Raw genomic sequence first — 18,637 nt, forward strand, 5'->3', positions numbered from 1 at the left:
GTAGATGTCTCTTCTTCTTGGAATGGAACTCTATCGCAGAGGGTAGAGTCATTTGGAATCTTTTTTTAAAAATATGGAATGCTTCATGAATTTGCGTGTCATCCTTGCGCAGGGGCCATGCTAATCTTCTCTGTATCGTTCCAATTTTTAGTATATGTGCTGCCAAAGCGAGCACTGTCATTTGGAATCTTATGCAGTTGGCCAAACCTGAATCATCCCATATGGTCAAAATATAAACAAAAAAAAGACTGTGGCCTGCTGGAAATGAATCCTTTTGAGTTTGCTGATAAATGCCACCATGTACTAAGCAGTATCCCCTGTGTAGAACATCTATTGAGGCTATTCTACCTATTGTCAAACAGATAGAGGAGCAGGAGATTCTTGTTAGACACACAGGCCATCAAACATTTCCAGTCTGGCCTGTTAAGAAAGCGAATTAGACCTCTCAAGTAGCAGCTGTTCGGTGGTCCAAGTGGCCTACTGTTCTTGAGGCACTTAACATCATCATTCAAGAAATGAGAGTAGCAAATCCACTTGAACTGTCACCTTTGGACATGGAAGACTATGATGACCAATGCTGCGGAAGAATAATAACCACCATGAAAATGCAAATTAATACAAAGAAACTCCTCCACAGAATCCAGATCTGATTCTTTACTCTGATGGCTCCTCAAAAATGGAGGGAGGAATTCAGATGGCTGGATGGGCTATTATTTCTGAAACTGACTGACATCAGGAAGCATGGCTCCTGGTACTTCTGCACAACAGGTAGAACTGAAAGCTTTGAGTGAAGCCAGTACAGTGGCAGGATATCAACTTATCTATGCTGATTCTCAAGATGATTTTGGAGTTGTTCATGATATTAGAAAATTAATGGAGAGAAAGCGGATTTCTTATGGTCGTAGGAACCCCACAAATAATGGCCAACTACTACAAGAACATATGAATGTCATATAATTGCCATCAGAAATTGCTGTATTAAAATGTAAAAAGCAACTCCAAAATGCTTACATGGGAAAACCATGGAAATACACTCTCCAATGAAACTGTGAAAAGGGCACCACAAGGAGGATAAAATAAATAAGTTTAAAAAGTCAAAGATGGTACTGCGATCATATGCAGTAAATCTAACAACTGAAATTATGGAAACTAAATTGGACTCTATCACAGACGAACATACAAGACATTTGAGTGATCCAAGCTCAGTGCTCCAAACAGGAAAAGTGATTCTGGATGGAGAATGGTGGGAGGTTAAAAGGTGATGGAACATATAGCACTAGTCATAGACTAGTAGTTCTAACCAATGTTGTTTCCTTATCTGGCGGAGCAGAAACTCTCCCAAGGACACACTGGAGTGGAAATGATGATCAACTGATTCTCCCAGTGGTGGCAGAATCCAAAGTTCAGGACACAAGGTTGACACACGTTTGAAAGCTGCCAGAAAACAAATCCTAGAGCCACGGAAAAGCTACCGAAATTAAGTTCTCCTGCTTCACCTGGTCCATTCTTACACTTACAAGTAGATTACATTACTTTGCCAAAGTGTCAAGGATACTCAGACATGATGGTAATAGTGGACAAGTTTTCAAAATAAGCGGAAGCTATTCCAGCAAAGAAAGCCACTGCCACATACACACAGCAAAAACTCTGATCAAGGACTATATTCCTAGATGGGGACTGCCACGTCACATCGACTTTGACCATGGAACACATCTCACTGGGATTGTTAGTCAGGAATTATGTCGACTGATGAAAAAGGATCTAGTGCTTTTGCTGGTGTATATGACTATTTTAACCTGGCTAAAATTGATACCTGTACACAGCTAGAAGCCCGAGAAAAGTTTATTTGACAGATGAACATGGTCTTTTCATTGCCCACATCATCCAGAATCATTAGGACAAGTCAAATGAATGAATGAAACCACTAAATAATGACCAACTAAGTATCATGATGGCAGAAATGGCAGAGGAGCTGAGTGTGTATTTTGCATCAGTCTTTACAGTGGAAGATATCTGCAATATACCAGACATTCAAGAGAGTCAGGGAAGTGAAGTATGTGCAGTGAAAATTACGACTGAGAAGGTGCTCAAGAAGCTTAATGGTCTGAGGGTGGATAAATCTCCTGGACCTGATAGAATGCACCCTCGGGTTCTGAAGTTAGTAGCTGGAGAGATTGCGGAAGCATTAACAATGATCTTTCAAGAATTGATAGATTCTGGCATTGTACCAGATGATTGGAAAATTGTAAATGTTACTCCGCTATTTAAGAAGGGTGGGAAGCAGCAGAAAGGAAACTATAGACCTGTTAGCCTGACATCAGTGGTTGGAAAGTTGTTGGAATCCATTGCTAGGGATGCGATTATGGAGTACCTGGAGGCACATGGCAAGAAAGGCCAAAGCCAGCATGGTTTAATGAAAGGAAAATCCTGCCTGACTAACCTACTGCAATTTTTTGAGGAAATTACAAGCAGGGTAGACAAAGGAGATGCAGTGGATGTGGTGTACTTGGGTTTTCAGAAGGCCTTTGACAAATAAGAATATAGGGATTCTATTCTGGCTGGCTGCCTGTTACCAGTGGAGTTCCACAGGGGTCGGTGTTGGGACTGCTGCTTTTTACGATGTATGTCAATGATTTGGACTATGGTATTAAAGGATTTGTGGCTAAATTGGCCAATGATACAAAGATAGGTGGAGGAGCGGGTAGTGTTGAGGAAACAGAGAGCCTGCAGAAAGACTTAGATAGTTTAGGGCAATGGGCAAAGAAGTGGCAAATGAAATACAATGTTGGAAAGTGTATGGTCATGCACTTTGGTGGAAGAAATAAACAGGCAGACTATTATTTAGATGGAGAGAGAATTCAAAATGCAGAGATGCAAAGGGACTTGGGAATCTTTGTGCAGGATACCCTAAAGGTTAACCTCCAGGCTGAGTCGGTGGTGAAGAAGGCAAATGCAATGTTGGCATTCATTTCTAGAGGTATAGAATATAAGAGCAAGGACATGATGTTGAGGCTCTATAAGGCACTTGTGAGACCACACTTGGAGTATTGTGTGCAGTTTTGGGCTCCTTATTTTAGAAAGGATATACTGACATTGGAGAGGGTTCAGAGAAGATTCATGAGAATGATTCTAGGAGTGAAAAGGTTACCGTATGAGGAACGTCTGGCAGCTCTTGGGCTGTATTCCCTGGAGTTCAGGAGAATGAGGGGGAATCTCCTAGAAACATTCCGAATGTTAAAAGGCCTACACAGATTAGATATGGCAAAGTTTCCCATAGTAGGCGAGTCTAGGACAAGAGGGCATGACTTCAGGATTGAAGGACATCCATTTAGAACAGCGATGCAGAGAAATTACTTTAGTCAGAGGACGGCAAATCTGTGGAATTTGTAGCCATGAGCGGCTGTGGAGGTCAAGTCACTGGGTACATTTAAAGCAAAGATAGATAGGTTCTTGATTAGCCAGGGCATCAAAGGTATGGGGTGAAAGCAGGGGAATGAGGATGACTGGAAAAATTGGATCAGCCATGATTGCATGGCGGAGCAGACTCAATGGACTGAATGGCCTACTTCTGCTCCTATATCTTATGGTCTTATGAGGAAGACATACGATGGCCTATAGCTCTTCCTATGGTCCTATGTAGCATCAAATCAACAGCAAAAAAGAAAATTACTTTAAGTCCATTAGCAGCAGTAACAGGGCAACCTATGGCACTGCTGAAAGCTCTTGATCTCAGAGAAGTTGATATACACATTAAGGCAGACAGCTTAGTTAACTGTTGCGCAAACTTAATCCAGGCTGTACAGTCTTCTTCTCTACAGGTTTCTGCCACTTGGAGTGATCCAAAAGGAGGACACATCCTCATGTGGTGAGTAGGTCTTGATTTAGAAAACACACAAGGAACCAGTGGGAGTTTGATGGGAAGGTCTTTATCAAGTGCTATTAATTACGAATTCTGCATTGAAAGTAGAAGATAAAAGTAAGTGGATACACTGCAAGTAAGCTAAAGTTGTAGCTGATGAAGACAACAAGCACTGTGGTTAATGAGCTAGTAACTTCTGACCCAGTGCCTACGCTGCAAGATAACAGTGAGCAGATCTCTAACCAGCCAGAAGGCTTGAAGCACAGTTGAGAGCTACTGGACATTATGATGTTTATTCTAATAATATGTGTCTTGATATGTTATATCATAATTTACATCTTTTTTTATTTGTATAAGGACAATCCTTAATAAGTGTGCCTACTTATGAAAATAGTCTACCTAACAGTGACATTATTCTATGGATTGCTTTTGACATTTCCATAACTGAGATAGTTTTTTAATTAATTTACACTTAACATAGATTGCACAAGTTTTTCTGCCTCTTAATTTTCAGGTGTAATGATCCTAAATTTAGAATTTAGATTAAATTTAGATTTAGAATCAAAGGGGGGAAGGAAAGCATAATTGTTATACTTTGCTGTTTAATTTCCTCATGTCTGATTGTATTTTTAAATACGGTGGTTTTCAGTTAATTGTAACACATTGAGACCACTTAACTGGGTAACAACGTATATATTTAAATGAAATACAGAACAAATTAGAATACTATCAATACAACTACAGTACTATAAAACTGTGTAGCAGGTCCTAATGGTTATTGGAGAAATTCATCTCAGGTACGCTGCTGTGTTCTTTCGATCGGCTATAATTGAACAAAAAACAGTGCAGATACCTAACGCAGATAATAGACTGTCTTTCTAAAAATCTTTTGATGATTACAACTTCCAAATCTTTACTTTCATTGTAATATTCAAGGCAATTGTCAATACCTTTAAATTCTTTTTTTGCTTATTTATTGAAGGGGTGAAATTGTTTCATTTTTCACTGCTGGCCATTTCTGGCGTCTCCAAGCCTGAATGCTTGAAACCGCAGTGAGCAAAACATTTCTGCATCATCTTATTGCTTATTTCTCATCAGTGGCAAAGTAATCGCAGTTTTTGAACACAAACACATACAACTGGTGCTATTTAAGAACTGTTTTCTCTAAGCACAGTGAAGTGTTTGATGGCCATGTAAGTGTACATGTCTGAAGGCAGTTAGAAACTGTTTGGCAACAGTCTCCTTTACCAATTATGCGGCATAGTATCCCAAATAAATGAAGAGAATCCCTGCTATTTCCTTGATTAGTTTTTGTTCTTCAAATATTGTGTCAAATAAGTGGCTGCCCTGATGAACTAATGGCCCAATTAACTGACATCCACTGTAAATACTTACGGTATGTACATAGAATTGTTCAGTGTGTCTCCAGTAGTTATAGTTCTTTCTCTTTCTGGAAGCTTCTTTGGAATCACATGACTTGAATAGAAGCTTTCTGATTGGTTAACACTTATCAACAAAACTGAATGAGAATAAAGACCAGTAATCCCGTGGTTAGTGAATCCCCCCTGGCTGGCACCTGGAGGTCTGTGTGAGTCCAGAGTTTAAAATCCTGTGATCAGCGAGTTCTAGCATCAAAGCCCAAAAGTTGAATACTGATATTGGCGAATCCAGAGCTTGAGACCTGATGGTCAAAGCCCCTGGGTTAGCATATTGGAGCCCCAATATCTGCGAGTCTGGGCCAGGGACTGGAGGTTAGAGGCAAGGAGGCAGCCTGTCCTGGTGTTGGGGGCTTGGAGAGAGAGAGAGAGAGAGAAGGGGGGGGGGAGAGAAAAGAGAGAGAGAGAGAGAGAGAGAGAAGGGGGGGGGAGAAAAGAGAGAGAGAGAGAGAGAGAGAGAGAGAGAGAGAGAGAGAGAGAGAGAGATGGGGAGTGGGTGGAAGTTAGGGAGTAAACGGGCTTATTTTGCTGTCATTGTGGTTATTCTGCTGAACATTGTGGGCATGCTATGTTAGTGCCGGATTTATTCCTGGATTTTCTAAATATGTAGTCTATTCTGAACATGTCTAATAACCAAGTAATCAGTGCTCTCCTTTATAGAATTTCCAAAAAAGTTTACATCATTACAGCCTAGGTTAATGTTGTCATACTTTCTTTAGGAGATATGGTTCACATCTACTTAATCAGCTGGCATTCAGATGTAAAGAAAGAACTCAAATAAAAACACAATTTTGGTTAGGATTGTTCTATCACATGTTGCCTCGATAAACATACATTTGGCACGAAAGTAATATAGAAAACAGTTTCTATTCTCTCAATCTAGCTAAAATCCATTTAATAAGTTTATAAGATTCTGCACCGCATCTTCAGAAAGTGTTGTTGCTGAAAATACTTGCAACATTTCTAAAGGGAGGAAGAGCTATTTCAGATGAGAACATGCATAAATGATGCTACTTCAGTGCCCTACTTTTGAGTAATTCATTGTAAGCCTGAAATAGTCACTTCTAGATTTTTTTTCTTTTAAAAGCATGTCTGCTGAGGTAGCAAGTGCAAAAGTTGTTGTGAATTCTCCAGATAACTAGTTCAAATATAACCGAAATACCAACACTGAAGGGAAGGTAGAAAAAAGGAAAAAAAATGTTTATTTGGCACTAACACATAACAATACATTAAATGATTCTGAACCAAACTGGCTGCAGATTGTTGGCAGATTTTCTTTTCATTTGTGTACTCTTTGGAAAGTGGGTCCTGGAGTTTCTGGATAGACAGACAGAGGAACCCACGGTCTGAAGTGACATGGCAGTTATAAGCTGGTAAGCAACACATACACGTGGTTTAACCACTTGCCGGCAGTGAACTACAGTCTCTTACCATAACTGATTTAAATAGTACTATAATGGTAGTACAACGGTAGATTTTTCTCCCTTTATCAATGTACCAATACCTCCTATTTTATCTCCTTCCAAACTAAACTCTGCAACATAAGTACATTGACTCAAGAACTGGGGCCCTCACTGCAATTAACTGATGACAGAACAGATATGAGACAAGATGGTTGTTAGGGATTGTTTTGAGCAAGTCATTTATTTTGAAAGGGAAACATAGTGCCAACTGTTGGTAATTTTTTTCACATTAAAGTAAAAGGTCAGAGAAGGGGAAAAGAGCAGACCACTGAGAGTAGTGGGTCAAAGATGGGAAAGCTGAAGGAACAGGAGAAAGGCTAATAACAACATTAAAAGTAGGTTCTACAGAGAGGAGCAAAGAGCACAGTTGGAGAAGCACATAACAACAGAAGAGGGCAAGGGATGCATGATTATAACATACTAGATGCTGGTATGAGCAGTGAACTAATATGCAACATTAGAAGTGACTGAACTTTACTTGGAAATAAAACCCCAAAAGGATACAGAAATAGATGACAAGTTCAGTCTGCTTCAAATTTTAAACACATAATTTATTGTGAAAACTACAAGACTCATTTCTATTTTTAAAAAATAAGCATATAAAATTTTTGCCCAACTAGTGTTAACATGCCTGGAGAATTGTGAAACTCAATATTCGCTCAGTTTGCAACAGTACCACCAGATGGCCAGAGGAGTAAAAACTGCAGCATGGGAATGGTGACATGCATTATTACTTTTTTATTGAGGTGTTGATGGAATTAAAAAAAAGTGGAAAATGGTAAAGAAAGCAAGCGAGACATGGTACATGCAACAAGCAAAACTTTCAACATTTTATCTGATATATATTAGCTTTTTTTGATATAAAAAAATGAAATTGAAATACACCTTGGTCACAGCCAAAAATTACAACTGCTATGAAAAGTTTTTTCTTCTCTATATGTTTCCTTGCAATCTCAGTTGCAGAGCATAAATCCACTAACTAAATCATAAACAAGAGAAAATCTGCAAATGCTGGAAATCCAAGCATTTTGTGTGTGTTACTAACTAGGAATGTTTTGATATACAATTTTTTTTGTTTCAAAGTATATTTCTTAATGATGTATTTAATAGCAAAGCAATAGTTTGAAAAAAATCTAAAATTAGATCTATTGGAGAAATAAGCATTTTAAATTCACAGCAACAATCCACCGCCTCCAAGTTTATGAATTTGAAACAAACTCATTTTTAGGCAAATTGGGGCTATGAGATATAGCTCTTCCAACCTGAATGTAGCCTCATCGTGGTAATAGAAGAGGCCATGAACCGACATGTTGGAATGGGAATAGGAAATCAAATTAAAATGGATGGGCACCAGGAAATCCTGCATTTTGCAGTAGACAGGGCGAATGTGCTCAATGAGATGGTCCACCAATCTATGTTGAGTCTCACAGAAGTAGAGGAGGCTGTATTGGAAGCATTGGATACAGGAGATACCCATCAGAGATTCACAGGTGAAGTGTTGCCTCACCTGTAAGAACTGGTTCGGGTCCTGAATGGTGGCGAGGAAGGAGGTGTAGCACTTGTCATGCATGCAGGAATAAGTGTCAGGAAGGAGATCAGTGGGGTGGGATGAGTAGACAACCAAGGCTCGTAGAGAGTGATCCCTACAGAAAACAGAGTGAGGGCAGGAAACATGTGCTTAGTGGCAGGATCCTGTTGAAGATGATGGAAGTAATTGTGAATAATGTGCTTCATACAGAGGCTCACAGGATGGTATGTAAGGACAAGGGGAACCCTATCACTATCACTGTTATGCCGGTGGGAAAAAGGGTCAAGGGAAGATGTGCAGGACTTGGAGGAGATGCAGGTGAGGGCTGCATCAACAGTGGTGGAAAGAAAACCTTATTCTCTGAAGGAGGAGGATATCTCAGATGTTCCAGAATGGAGATTCATGCTAAAAGCAGATGTGGCACAGACAGTGTATTGTATTAAATTTTGTAAAGTACTGGATGAGTGTCTGAACAGTTCAAAATGACTGTTTTACTTTTTGCAAACTTATAGCATGTAACTTGTCTCTACAAGATAAACACTGTAAGTTTGTTAATGTCTAATGTTTATTAATAGCAGCTGGATTCTTTCTTAGTGTCAGGCACCATTAACATGAGGATGTCTGTCAATGACTACAGGGCTGTTGGTCACTTTGAGAACTAGGTTAATGGAATCTTTCTTAGTGTCTGTCAAATTCGCTTAATGGATTAATTTTGGGTTCAAGCTTATTGCTTATATGTAAAATTAATGTTCTTTTGTAATTAAAGAAATGTTATGGCCAAGAGATTCATGGACCGATGAATAAATGGTAGCCATTTAAGAGTCTATTTGATTTCTAAAGGTATGCTGAACACTGTGATGAACAGATGAGTTGTTTGAGTGAATGAAACCACCTGAGTTAATGGCACGCGAACAAAAGATAAAAAGAGTTAGTCTGTCTCTGTGTGTCCTTCTATGCTTGCGGAACACATATTTATTGGGTACCTTTCTCTCAGTTCTTTGGTCTTTGCCTAGACCAAGAATCGTAATCAGTGTCTACGACCCTGGGTGGTTTCAGGAGTGAGTTGAAATTCGGAGTCTCTAATCGGAGTCAATAATCAAGTGGTGACCAAGAATCGTGAACCCTGAAGTTTCTGTGACTAACCATTTTGTATTTTGTGTTGTTTATATGTGCTTTCTGTTTTTTGATAATAGAATAGGCTTAAGTTACTCTGGTGTGCTTGTATACTTATTACCACATCTCCTGGACACTCAACTTGTTTGGGTCTAATCAACCCAGCCCATTACACAGAAGAACAAAGAAAAGGGAAATAGGATTTTTACAAGTGACAAGCTAGGAAGAAGTAGAGTAAAGATAGCTGTGAGAGTCAGTAGGTTTACAAAAGATTTTAGTCAGCAGTCTATCTCCAAAGAGACTGTTTAATCAAGAAAGAGGAGAGAGGTGTCAGAGATGAACCAAGTAAATATGAGGGCAGGGTGGGCAATGGAGGCAAAATTCACGAGCTCAGCACAGATGCAGAAAGCAGCACCAATGTAGACATCAATGTTGCGTAGAAAGAGATGGGGAGTCTTACCAGTGTAGGCTTGGATCATGGACTGTTACATGCAGCCAGTGAAATGGCAGGCAGAACTGGGGCCCACATGGATGTACATGGTTACACCTTGTGTTTGGAGAAAGTGGGTGGAGCTGAAAGGGAAATTGTTGAAGGTGAGAACCAGTTCCGCCAGATGAAGGAAGGGAACTTCATTTTGGGTCTGTTTCCCAAAATGAAGTGGAGAGCTTTAAGGCCTTCCTGTTGGAGAATGAAATTGCATGGGGACTGGACATCTATAGTGAAAACAAGGTGATCAGGGCCAGGAAATTTGAAATGATTGAGATTAAAATGATCACGATATGCAGAGTCAAGCTCAGTGAGGCAGAAGTAAGCAATGGGCCCACCCAGACAATCAGGTTTATGGATCTTGGGGAAGAGGTAGAAATGAGCACTGCAAGATAAGGGAGCTATGAGGTTGGGAGATCTCCAGAGTCAATGAAGTTGGTGACGCTGCGCGAGACAATGACTAATACTCCTGAGTGGGGTCCTATATATACTGCTCAACATTTTCAGCATCTGCAGAATCTCTTGTGTTTATTATCTTGTCTTTTATTGTCATCAGCACATTTAGCTATCATACCTTCCATGCTTTATTTAAGTAGTTTACATTAACTTAGTTGTGAGCTCTGCATTGACCCATGCCATAACACACAAAGTATACTGCTAATCAGAGGTGACCCATTTATTAAAAATTTTTGTAGGGATTTTTGGAAAATTCACATCAACTAACTCTCTGGCCATGTTTTACCAGACAATAGGATTAAGTACATTAGGACAGGGAAGTGTAAACCTACAGTTCTAATAATTAGCACAGTGCCACTTTCTTGATTATTATGACTTTCCTAAGTGACAGCTTTCTGTTATGTATCATCTTTTGTGACGACTTATGCAAAATACTGTTAATTGTATTTCCTAAGTTTAGATATTAACTCTCCAGATCCAGTCTCCAAGAATAATTCTCATTTTGTTAATCTTTTAAAGGATTACTTGAAACTATTTTTACTTTTCAAGCTAGCTTTGCTTCATACTGATTTTCCTTCCTTATTTTCTTTTAGTCATACATTAATTTTTGAAAAATTCTATCCAATCTTGCAATCTGCTGCCTACCTTTGCACAATCAGATGTTTTGTCTTTGTTTGATACTTAAACTTACGTTTAACCATTGGTCCGTTCTGAATACCTTCCTTCTTGTGGAGTACATGAATTGCATATTCCAAGACCCTTTATATTTTGTATCGGCTGAAAAATTCCTTAAACTAATTTGCCCATTCACTTTAGCCAGCTCTGATTTCAAGCTTGGAGCCATTACTATTCTTGGAGCCATTTTTTCACCTTTAAACAGTAAGCAAATTTCAACTCAAGATATTAACTAAACCCTATTCTGATACCAGAAACACTGGTGTGAATCACTGCCTGCTCTATCCTTCCATACACAAATCCTCACCAGAGACTCTCACCTCTCAGTGAGCCACATGTGGCTAAAAAAATCTCAGATCAACCCAAAAGTGGAGCCTCAGCTTCTAGGAGCATGGTATGAAACCAATCAGCACTTCAATTTCCTGGGGGCAGGAAGCTGGAAGTTCAGCAGTTTGACAATTACTGAGGGATTCAACTGATCAAGCCATCACAGGAAGTACTGACAGTTACTCCCATCAAGTGACTTGACCTATTGTACATTAAGGAATTTGTGCTTTGTGATGAGAATCTGTTTTATGATGAAAGCTGGGTTGACTTGGAGTATTCTTTTTATTGAATAGTTTAACAGAAGAATGTGCTACTCCTGAGCATATCATGGGTAATAAAGAAATAAATGTGTAAGTCATGAGTAACTATCTCATAATGTAGTTCATACAAGCCCAAAATGATAACACTGCAAACATGGCAATAAAGAGTTTCCTGGCAGTAATAGAAGTAATATGGCAGTAATATGAAGGAAGCACACTGAAAATACAGAAACAGTTTAAACTCCACCTGAATACATACAGCTCAGCAGCAAATACCCTACTTATCCTGCTGTTGTTAAAAAAAAGTCCATGTTTTGTGGTTTATGACAAGCTGTTATTCTCACCAGCAACCAAAGTTCTCCAATGAGAAGCTGCTGCTGGAGGAATACTCCACAACAAGACCGTTCTACCCAAAATTCATTTCATCTGATGAACTGGTAAAGGCTGAAACAAGTCCTAACCCCAAAATTATTACCAAAAAATTTATGGGTGTCTTAGCCATGCCTAAGTTGGCTAGTCACTAAAACTCCAAATGTTTCTGATATTCAGAAAGATTTTCAAGTTAGTAAAATTGAATTAAACTATTCCAAAAGTATAAAAGTACTTGAAGCATCAAAAACGAGACAAATATTTAAATTCAGGTAATTAAATGAAAAAAAGAAATTGAAGTACAGTCATAAACTGCAACCCCTCAAAAGGATGAGGGCATCAGATCCAACCTGTCTCCTGCATGAGGGCAATCACATCAATTTCACAATCTGTTGCTCACAACCAGTAAATTTTGTACTATTATTTGATGTATTATTATATTATGCAAAGGTACATGTACCTTTACATTTACAGACTCCTGCAGAGAAACACTGACAGAAATTAAAAGAACTGCCAGGATTTCCCTGCCAAGAGCAGCCCAATTATTTGCTATGAACTTGGATCACATACTACAAATAAGGGCAGAAAATGGTGGAAGCTACCGAGCAAAAAAAAAAATTAGGATTAGAAATTCCCACCAACACTTGTGCAACTGCAAATGTGGTCGTTATTATTGTTATTCTTAAGAACAGACCGAAATCTACCAGGGTTTTGGTGGTAAGTTAAAAATTACATCTCTGCTCATGAGCGATTGAGGCGTTCTGACTGTGTGACTGCAGCCTGTGCAGTTTAGAACAAACACATAATGAGAAGATAGTTGATTTTGGTCACAATAACCCAAAGTGAATATAGTCAGGATTTTGCTATTTGGGTAAATCTTTTATATTCTCTTGCAAATGCACATTTGATATAAAGGCTTACAGCAGCAAAGAAATCCAGGATAATTGTACATAGTATTCAGTGATGTCACCTCTTCATGACGATAAAGACTGATTAAAATTCTACTTAACAAGGATGATTTCTTAATAATAGTTCATCTGAAGCAAAAGTCCATTGTGATTGTTAAATTCCATTTTATCTTTCAAATGCTGTTACCATCTTATAAGATTCAAGATTGTTTAATGTCATTTCCTGCACACAAGTGTAAAGGAGAACGAAATAATTGTTAGTTCACATCCAAAGTAGCGCACAAAACACACAAAAGACCCCAATAAATATAAATACACCAGATAGCGTATACACATAGATTGATTCTATGTTCATAAAGTGATGCTAGGCTGTAAAGTAGTGCTGGAATTAGTGAGTGGAGGTGTTGATCAGCCTTACTGTTTATGAAAAGTAGCTGTTTTTGAGTCTGCTGATCCTGGTATGGATTCAATGTAGCCTCCTTACTGACGAGAGTAGGATAAGCAAACCATGATCAGGGTGGGTGGATAGTTCATGATGTTACTGTCCCTTTTCTGACACCTTCCTGTATAAATGTCTGTGATGGCAGGTAAACTGGTGCCAGTGATGCGTTGAGTCCTTCTCATGTCTGCTGCAGTTACAGACAGCAGCCGCTCACCTGGGGGGGAGGCGTAGTTTCATGGCCAACATTGTCTTGCATGCCTCAAAGCATGCATAAATGTTACTTACATCGTCAAGAAGGGAGGCATCACTGAAACAGTCAACGCTGTTTTTTCCTTGCATAGACAGTAACGTCCTTGATGCCTAGCCACATACGCTGGGGATTGTTATCGGATATGTGTTCCTGAATTGTTCCTGAATTAACATCCTTTGCCCTCTTGATGCCTAAGTTTTCTCCCTGCTGGGGTGAGAGCTGTTCTGTCACCATATTAGAAGGCAGCATCCTGATCATTTAGTAGGAAGCACACGCTCAGGAATGTAGACAGCTTTGATGAACGCAACAGTAAACTCCCTGAGCAGGCTATGCAGCTGATATTTAATTGTAAGATCTTCAATTTCCCCAGAACAGTGATAGCTAAGTACAGTGCGCCAACCTTTATTAATGTACAAACAGATTCCAGCTCCTTTGAATTTCCCTGATGATGATGACGTTGAGTTGAAATGCTGAGTCAGGCACATTGTTATTTTTCAGTGAAAACCAGATTTCAGCAGTTTCTCATCTCTTTCTGTATGCTCATGCTCAGTCTCAGTGAGTCAATTTTATTTACTAGCAAGCAGACATTGGCCAGGAGAAGCGATGGTAACATTGGTCTGGTCAAGTTAGCTCTCCTCCAAAGTAGCAACAACTCTCTTGCCATGTTTACAATTACAGCAAGCAATTTGCACCAATTCATCTGATAGAGCAAGTGATTAATTTAAGATTTAAATATTTCAATTAAGTGTAAATGCACTTCTCAGAATGTGTCAGAAAGGATCTATGCATGTATATTAATTTATTGCCTCAATTTCTCAGTTCATTTAAGTTAGCTGATGCAACCAACTCCTTAAACAGTAATTTATGATGAGAACACTTTACAATCTGTTGCCAGGAAATTCAAATTCAATGATGTAATGACCTGCATTTATCACTAGCTGTCCTAGTAAAAGTAACATACCTCAAAAATACAGCAATTATAACATACCTTTGTGCAATTTCTGCTTGAATTTTCTTGTGTTTGGATGTAAGTTTGAAGTCTTCACTCAACTTGGATTTCCAATTATTTCTGCTTAAAGTATAATTTTGTATCTCATTTCCATGTCAACGTGATTCCAATTTATTGCTTACCTTTTGTTCACTTCAATGGATTTTTCTGCACCATTCGGTAAGACAACCAATAGGTCTACAGTTTCAGGCAAAACATTTTCTTTCATGTCTTTCGGATTCTGCTGGCTTTGTGAAGCTTTACAGTTCTGAGTAGCAGTGAGGAGCTTCTGAGGAGCTGGCTGTGGTGGTGGTTGTGGAGCTCTACCCTTCATTCTACTGCAAAAGAATGAGAACAATCTCATTAATAGAGAAAATAATGCAAACAATCTCAATATGTACCTTTGTTTGGAAAGAACACTGTACAAACCAAACTCACTCACACCCATTGCATACTGCTTATCGTATGTGAGAAAGGCCCTCATTGGTCAGGGTCGACTATGAATGTTGTGTCTTTGTTCTGTCAAAGTTCAAAATTCAAAATACATTTATTATCAAAATATATACACATTATACAACCTTGAGCTTCGGCTCCTAACAGACAGCCATGAAACAAAGAAACCAAGAGAAATGTAAGCCAGGGCAGTACAATATGGAGAGCAAGCTTTTCCCACGCAGTAGACTCCCCTCTCTCCATGCTGCTGATGAATCCACAGGAACGGCAGATGCCAATGCAGCTTGGCACCAGCAGTGTCACAGGAGTTGCCATTCAGCATAGGACTGCCTTAGGGACTCCAGCTCGGGATTTACTCCAGAAGCCTTGGCCATCAGTGGGTGTTGCTGCAAGGCAGCGGAAGTGTGAGATCAGAACTTTCCTTCTCCTAGACCAGCTGACGAGCCCCATCTGCCCGAAGTGACTAGTTTAAAGCCACCAGTACCTCGCCTTTTCCTCAATAAAAATCGTTCAGTCTTGCCATGTATAATTGCCCACTTACTCCCAATGACGTACAAACTATTCTTCAATAATGGAACATGCATTTTGTCACGGAGAGGAAGTAAATGTCGCAATCTGACTATTAATCTGACTATTTTGAATGTACTAAATCTTTTAATCTATTTACTACATACTAATCTAGTTAAATATATTGATAATGGAAAATATTTACTAACATAAGTATCAGCTTCAACAATATTATCTTTTGTGATCTGTAATTTAGTCTGAAATATAGTATATCATGTTTTCAAGTTACATAAAATAAAATGTTCTGAACTCAAAATTTGGAATGTCACTATTCCAGCCAAAATCGTTACATATGTTACAAGTTATTGAAGCATGAAGATGACTCTTGCTCAATGTTTGATAATTCTACAATAATGAAAAAGAGAACAGTCTACAGATCAATAAATAGGTCCTGTACCACAGTCAAGTCTTTAAAATCAGGCTCTGAAAGGTTAAGTTTTCCACATGTATTCAGTCTAAGCAAGCAATTCCTGCATATCAGTTATGTTAAGAGATCTGGAAGCATCTTCTGTGCCTATCGAAAACTAGACTTAGTTTCAAAGCCCATGTAAATGCCTATATCTTGGGTCCCTTTCCAAAGCTATAATGTGACTGAGAAATCCTCATGTGAGTGTGCCCAGGCCCAATGCAGTCACATCAGCAATCTCTCTAAAGGAGGGAAAACTATACACCAGCATAGGAAAGAATATTAAGTTAGTTTCTCTCTTACACTGGCTGCAGTGTATTAGCCTGATACCTGCTAGATCCTGGTGTCTCGGAACCCTTTGGAACTTTGTGATCAACAATCTATATGCCAATTGCATTCAGATGATTGGAAAATGGACCAGAAATAAAGTGAAGGGATAAGATCAGAGAGATCAATGCTGCCTCAATAAGTTTCATGTTCAGTATCACTTGGCTTTAAGTTGAGAAACAAGAGACAAAGAAAATTCTTAATCTAAGTCTTTGGTGATCTCAGATTTGCTAATTTTCCATACAACTGAATGTTGTATTAAGACCTCTTAATTCACTTCATTTTCAGTACTCTGTCTTGGGCTGTGTGTGTCTGAGAGACAGGCAGATGAGCACACTGTGTGTGTATGTTGTATGAGGGGCGGGAGTTCGGTGGGGCAGACGGTGTGTGTGTGTGTGTGAGAGAGAGAGAGAGAGAGAGAGAGAGAGAGAGAGAGAGAGAGAGAGAGAGAGAGAGCAAGAGAGTGTGTGTGTGTGTATATAAGAACTTGGGTGGATCAGAAGGACAGAAATAGGAACAGAGAAGCAGAGTTCCCAATGGACTCACTCATGTCGATGAGGCCACATCAAGAGCACTGACTACAATAGTTGGAGAAGTACAGAGACAGAGTTCTCTTAGTTCTTTCTTCTCATTCTACCAGCATCTGCACACAGCATGTCATTCTCCACTTCTACCAGCTGCAACAAAATTCCTGCACACATTTTTCCTTTCAGAGGGACCAGTCTCTCTGTGACTCCCCACTTTACTCATCCCTCTTATCTACTCCTTCCACAGACATTTTAGCCTTGCAACTACAGAGATGCATCACCATTCAGATTCAGATTCAGATTATTGTCATTTAGAAACCACAAATACAATGCAGTTAAAAAATGAGACAACGTTCCTCCAGAATGATATCACAAACGCATATGACAAAACAGACTACACTAGAAAATCCACATAACATTTGGCAATCCCCAATCCAGAGTCTGGAGAGGCTGCTGCGTATTAATATCGCGCTACCGTCTTAGCGCGTTCCCCGGAAAGGAGCTCCAAATCCACCAGACAAAACAAGACCAAAAACTAAAGCTACAAGACCTGCACAAAACCACATAGTTACAACAGTGCAAACAATAGCATAATTGATAAAAAAAAAACAGACTATGGGCACAGTAAAAATAGTCCAAAGATGTTAAAGGACTATAAGTTCAAAAGAAATCACCACACAGTTTCCACAAGACCCCAGGGTCCCGACAGACTTGCCATCCCACGCCGGCGGCAGAAGGGAATATCCCCGCTATGGACTTCCACGACGCCGCCCGACTCAGCCTCGCAGACGCAGCACACTATGAAAGCTCCGTCGGAACCAGTCTCGCAGATGCAGCGCACACCGAAAGCGACCTGACCGCAGCGGACTCTGAGTATGTCGAACCTCCGAGCCGACGACCATCCCCTCCTTACCTTTGTACCAGCATTCAGGAGCCTAAGCAGCCCTTCCAGGGAAGGCAGACTGACATGCAGCTTCTCCAGCCTGGTCTATTCACTCCAAAATTACCAACATTCATCTGGATAGTAATCCCAAGAGTTATTTGAATTGAAGTTTTAAAAAGCATGACTTTTTGCAGCATTACACAGCAGTGCCATTGGGTTTCAATCCCCATCTCACAATCTGCATATGCCGCTAGCTGCTCAACTACAAAGCTATATAATCCAAGCAAATTGCACAACATTCAAATAACAGACTTTTTGTACTTCCATGATGTGAGTCAGCAAGGTTCCTTCCAAAATATAGAAAGGACCAGCAATATCCTGGCTCAATAAACTGATTAGAAAGGTTGGCTCTGTTACAGGAGTCAAAGTGGACACACTGGAAGCTGTGGTAGAACAAAGGGCCCTGCTGTAGTTGTCCTCATTATTAGTAGATTTGGGAGGTGTTGGAGTAGGCTGGGTATTGTGCATTCTGGAGAAGATACATACGGTGCTTACTATATAAGCAAGAGGAGGGAATTAATGTGCAGGGTTGATGATGCGTACCAAGAAAGCAGGTTGAGCTTTTAGAGGTATTGGCACTGTACTTATCCATGCAAGTGAAGCCTAATCCCTCACACTTCCAATTGTACATAGAGAGGTTTGGGATGTTAGGATGTCAGGCATCAAGCACTGCATGATACCCAGCCTTTGACCTGTTCTTGTTGCCATAGCATTTATGTTGTGTGTCCAGTTGAGCTTTTGGTAAGTGATGACCCTGGGATATTGAATGTGTTGGACATTTTTTATTTCGTTATCGTAAGACCTTGGACATTGGAAATGTAGAATACTGCAAGTCTGTTTTACTGGTTCATTG

The 18,637-nt window shown here is 39.6% G+C and overlaps 1 protein-coding gene and 1 non-coding gene across 7 annotated transcripts in view; both read right to left on the reverse strand.

Moving 5' to 3' along the window:
- Window positions 1–18,637, reverse strand: part of cobl (cordon-bleu WH2 repeat protein) — a 263,076-nt gene that overhangs the window by 168,006 nt on the left and 76,433 nt on the right. For all 6 annotated transcript variants that reach the window (XM_073054338.1, XM_073054333.1, XM_073054337.1 and 3 more), the window contains one exon: window positions 14,705–14,899. In XM_073054338.1, the coding sequence (XP_072910439.1) occupies window positions 14,705–14,899 (195 nt within the window). The remainder of the gene's footprint in view (window positions 1–14,704; window positions 14,900–18,637) is intronic.
- On the reverse strand, window positions 68–175 carry LOC140732570 (U6 spliceosomal RNA). Its single transcript, XR_012100097.1, has one exon. It is a non-coding gene; the product is annotated as a U6 spliceosomal RNA (small nuclear RNA).

The sequence above is a fragment of the Hemitrygon akajei genome, chromosome 8, assembly GCF_048418815.1.
Source record: "Hemitrygon akajei chromosome 8, sHemAka1.3, whole genome shotgun sequence".
In the NCBI taxonomy this organism is placed as follows: domain Eukaryota; kingdom Metazoa; phylum Chordata; class Chondrichthyes; order Myliobatiformes; family Dasyatidae; genus Hemitrygon; species Hemitrygon akajei.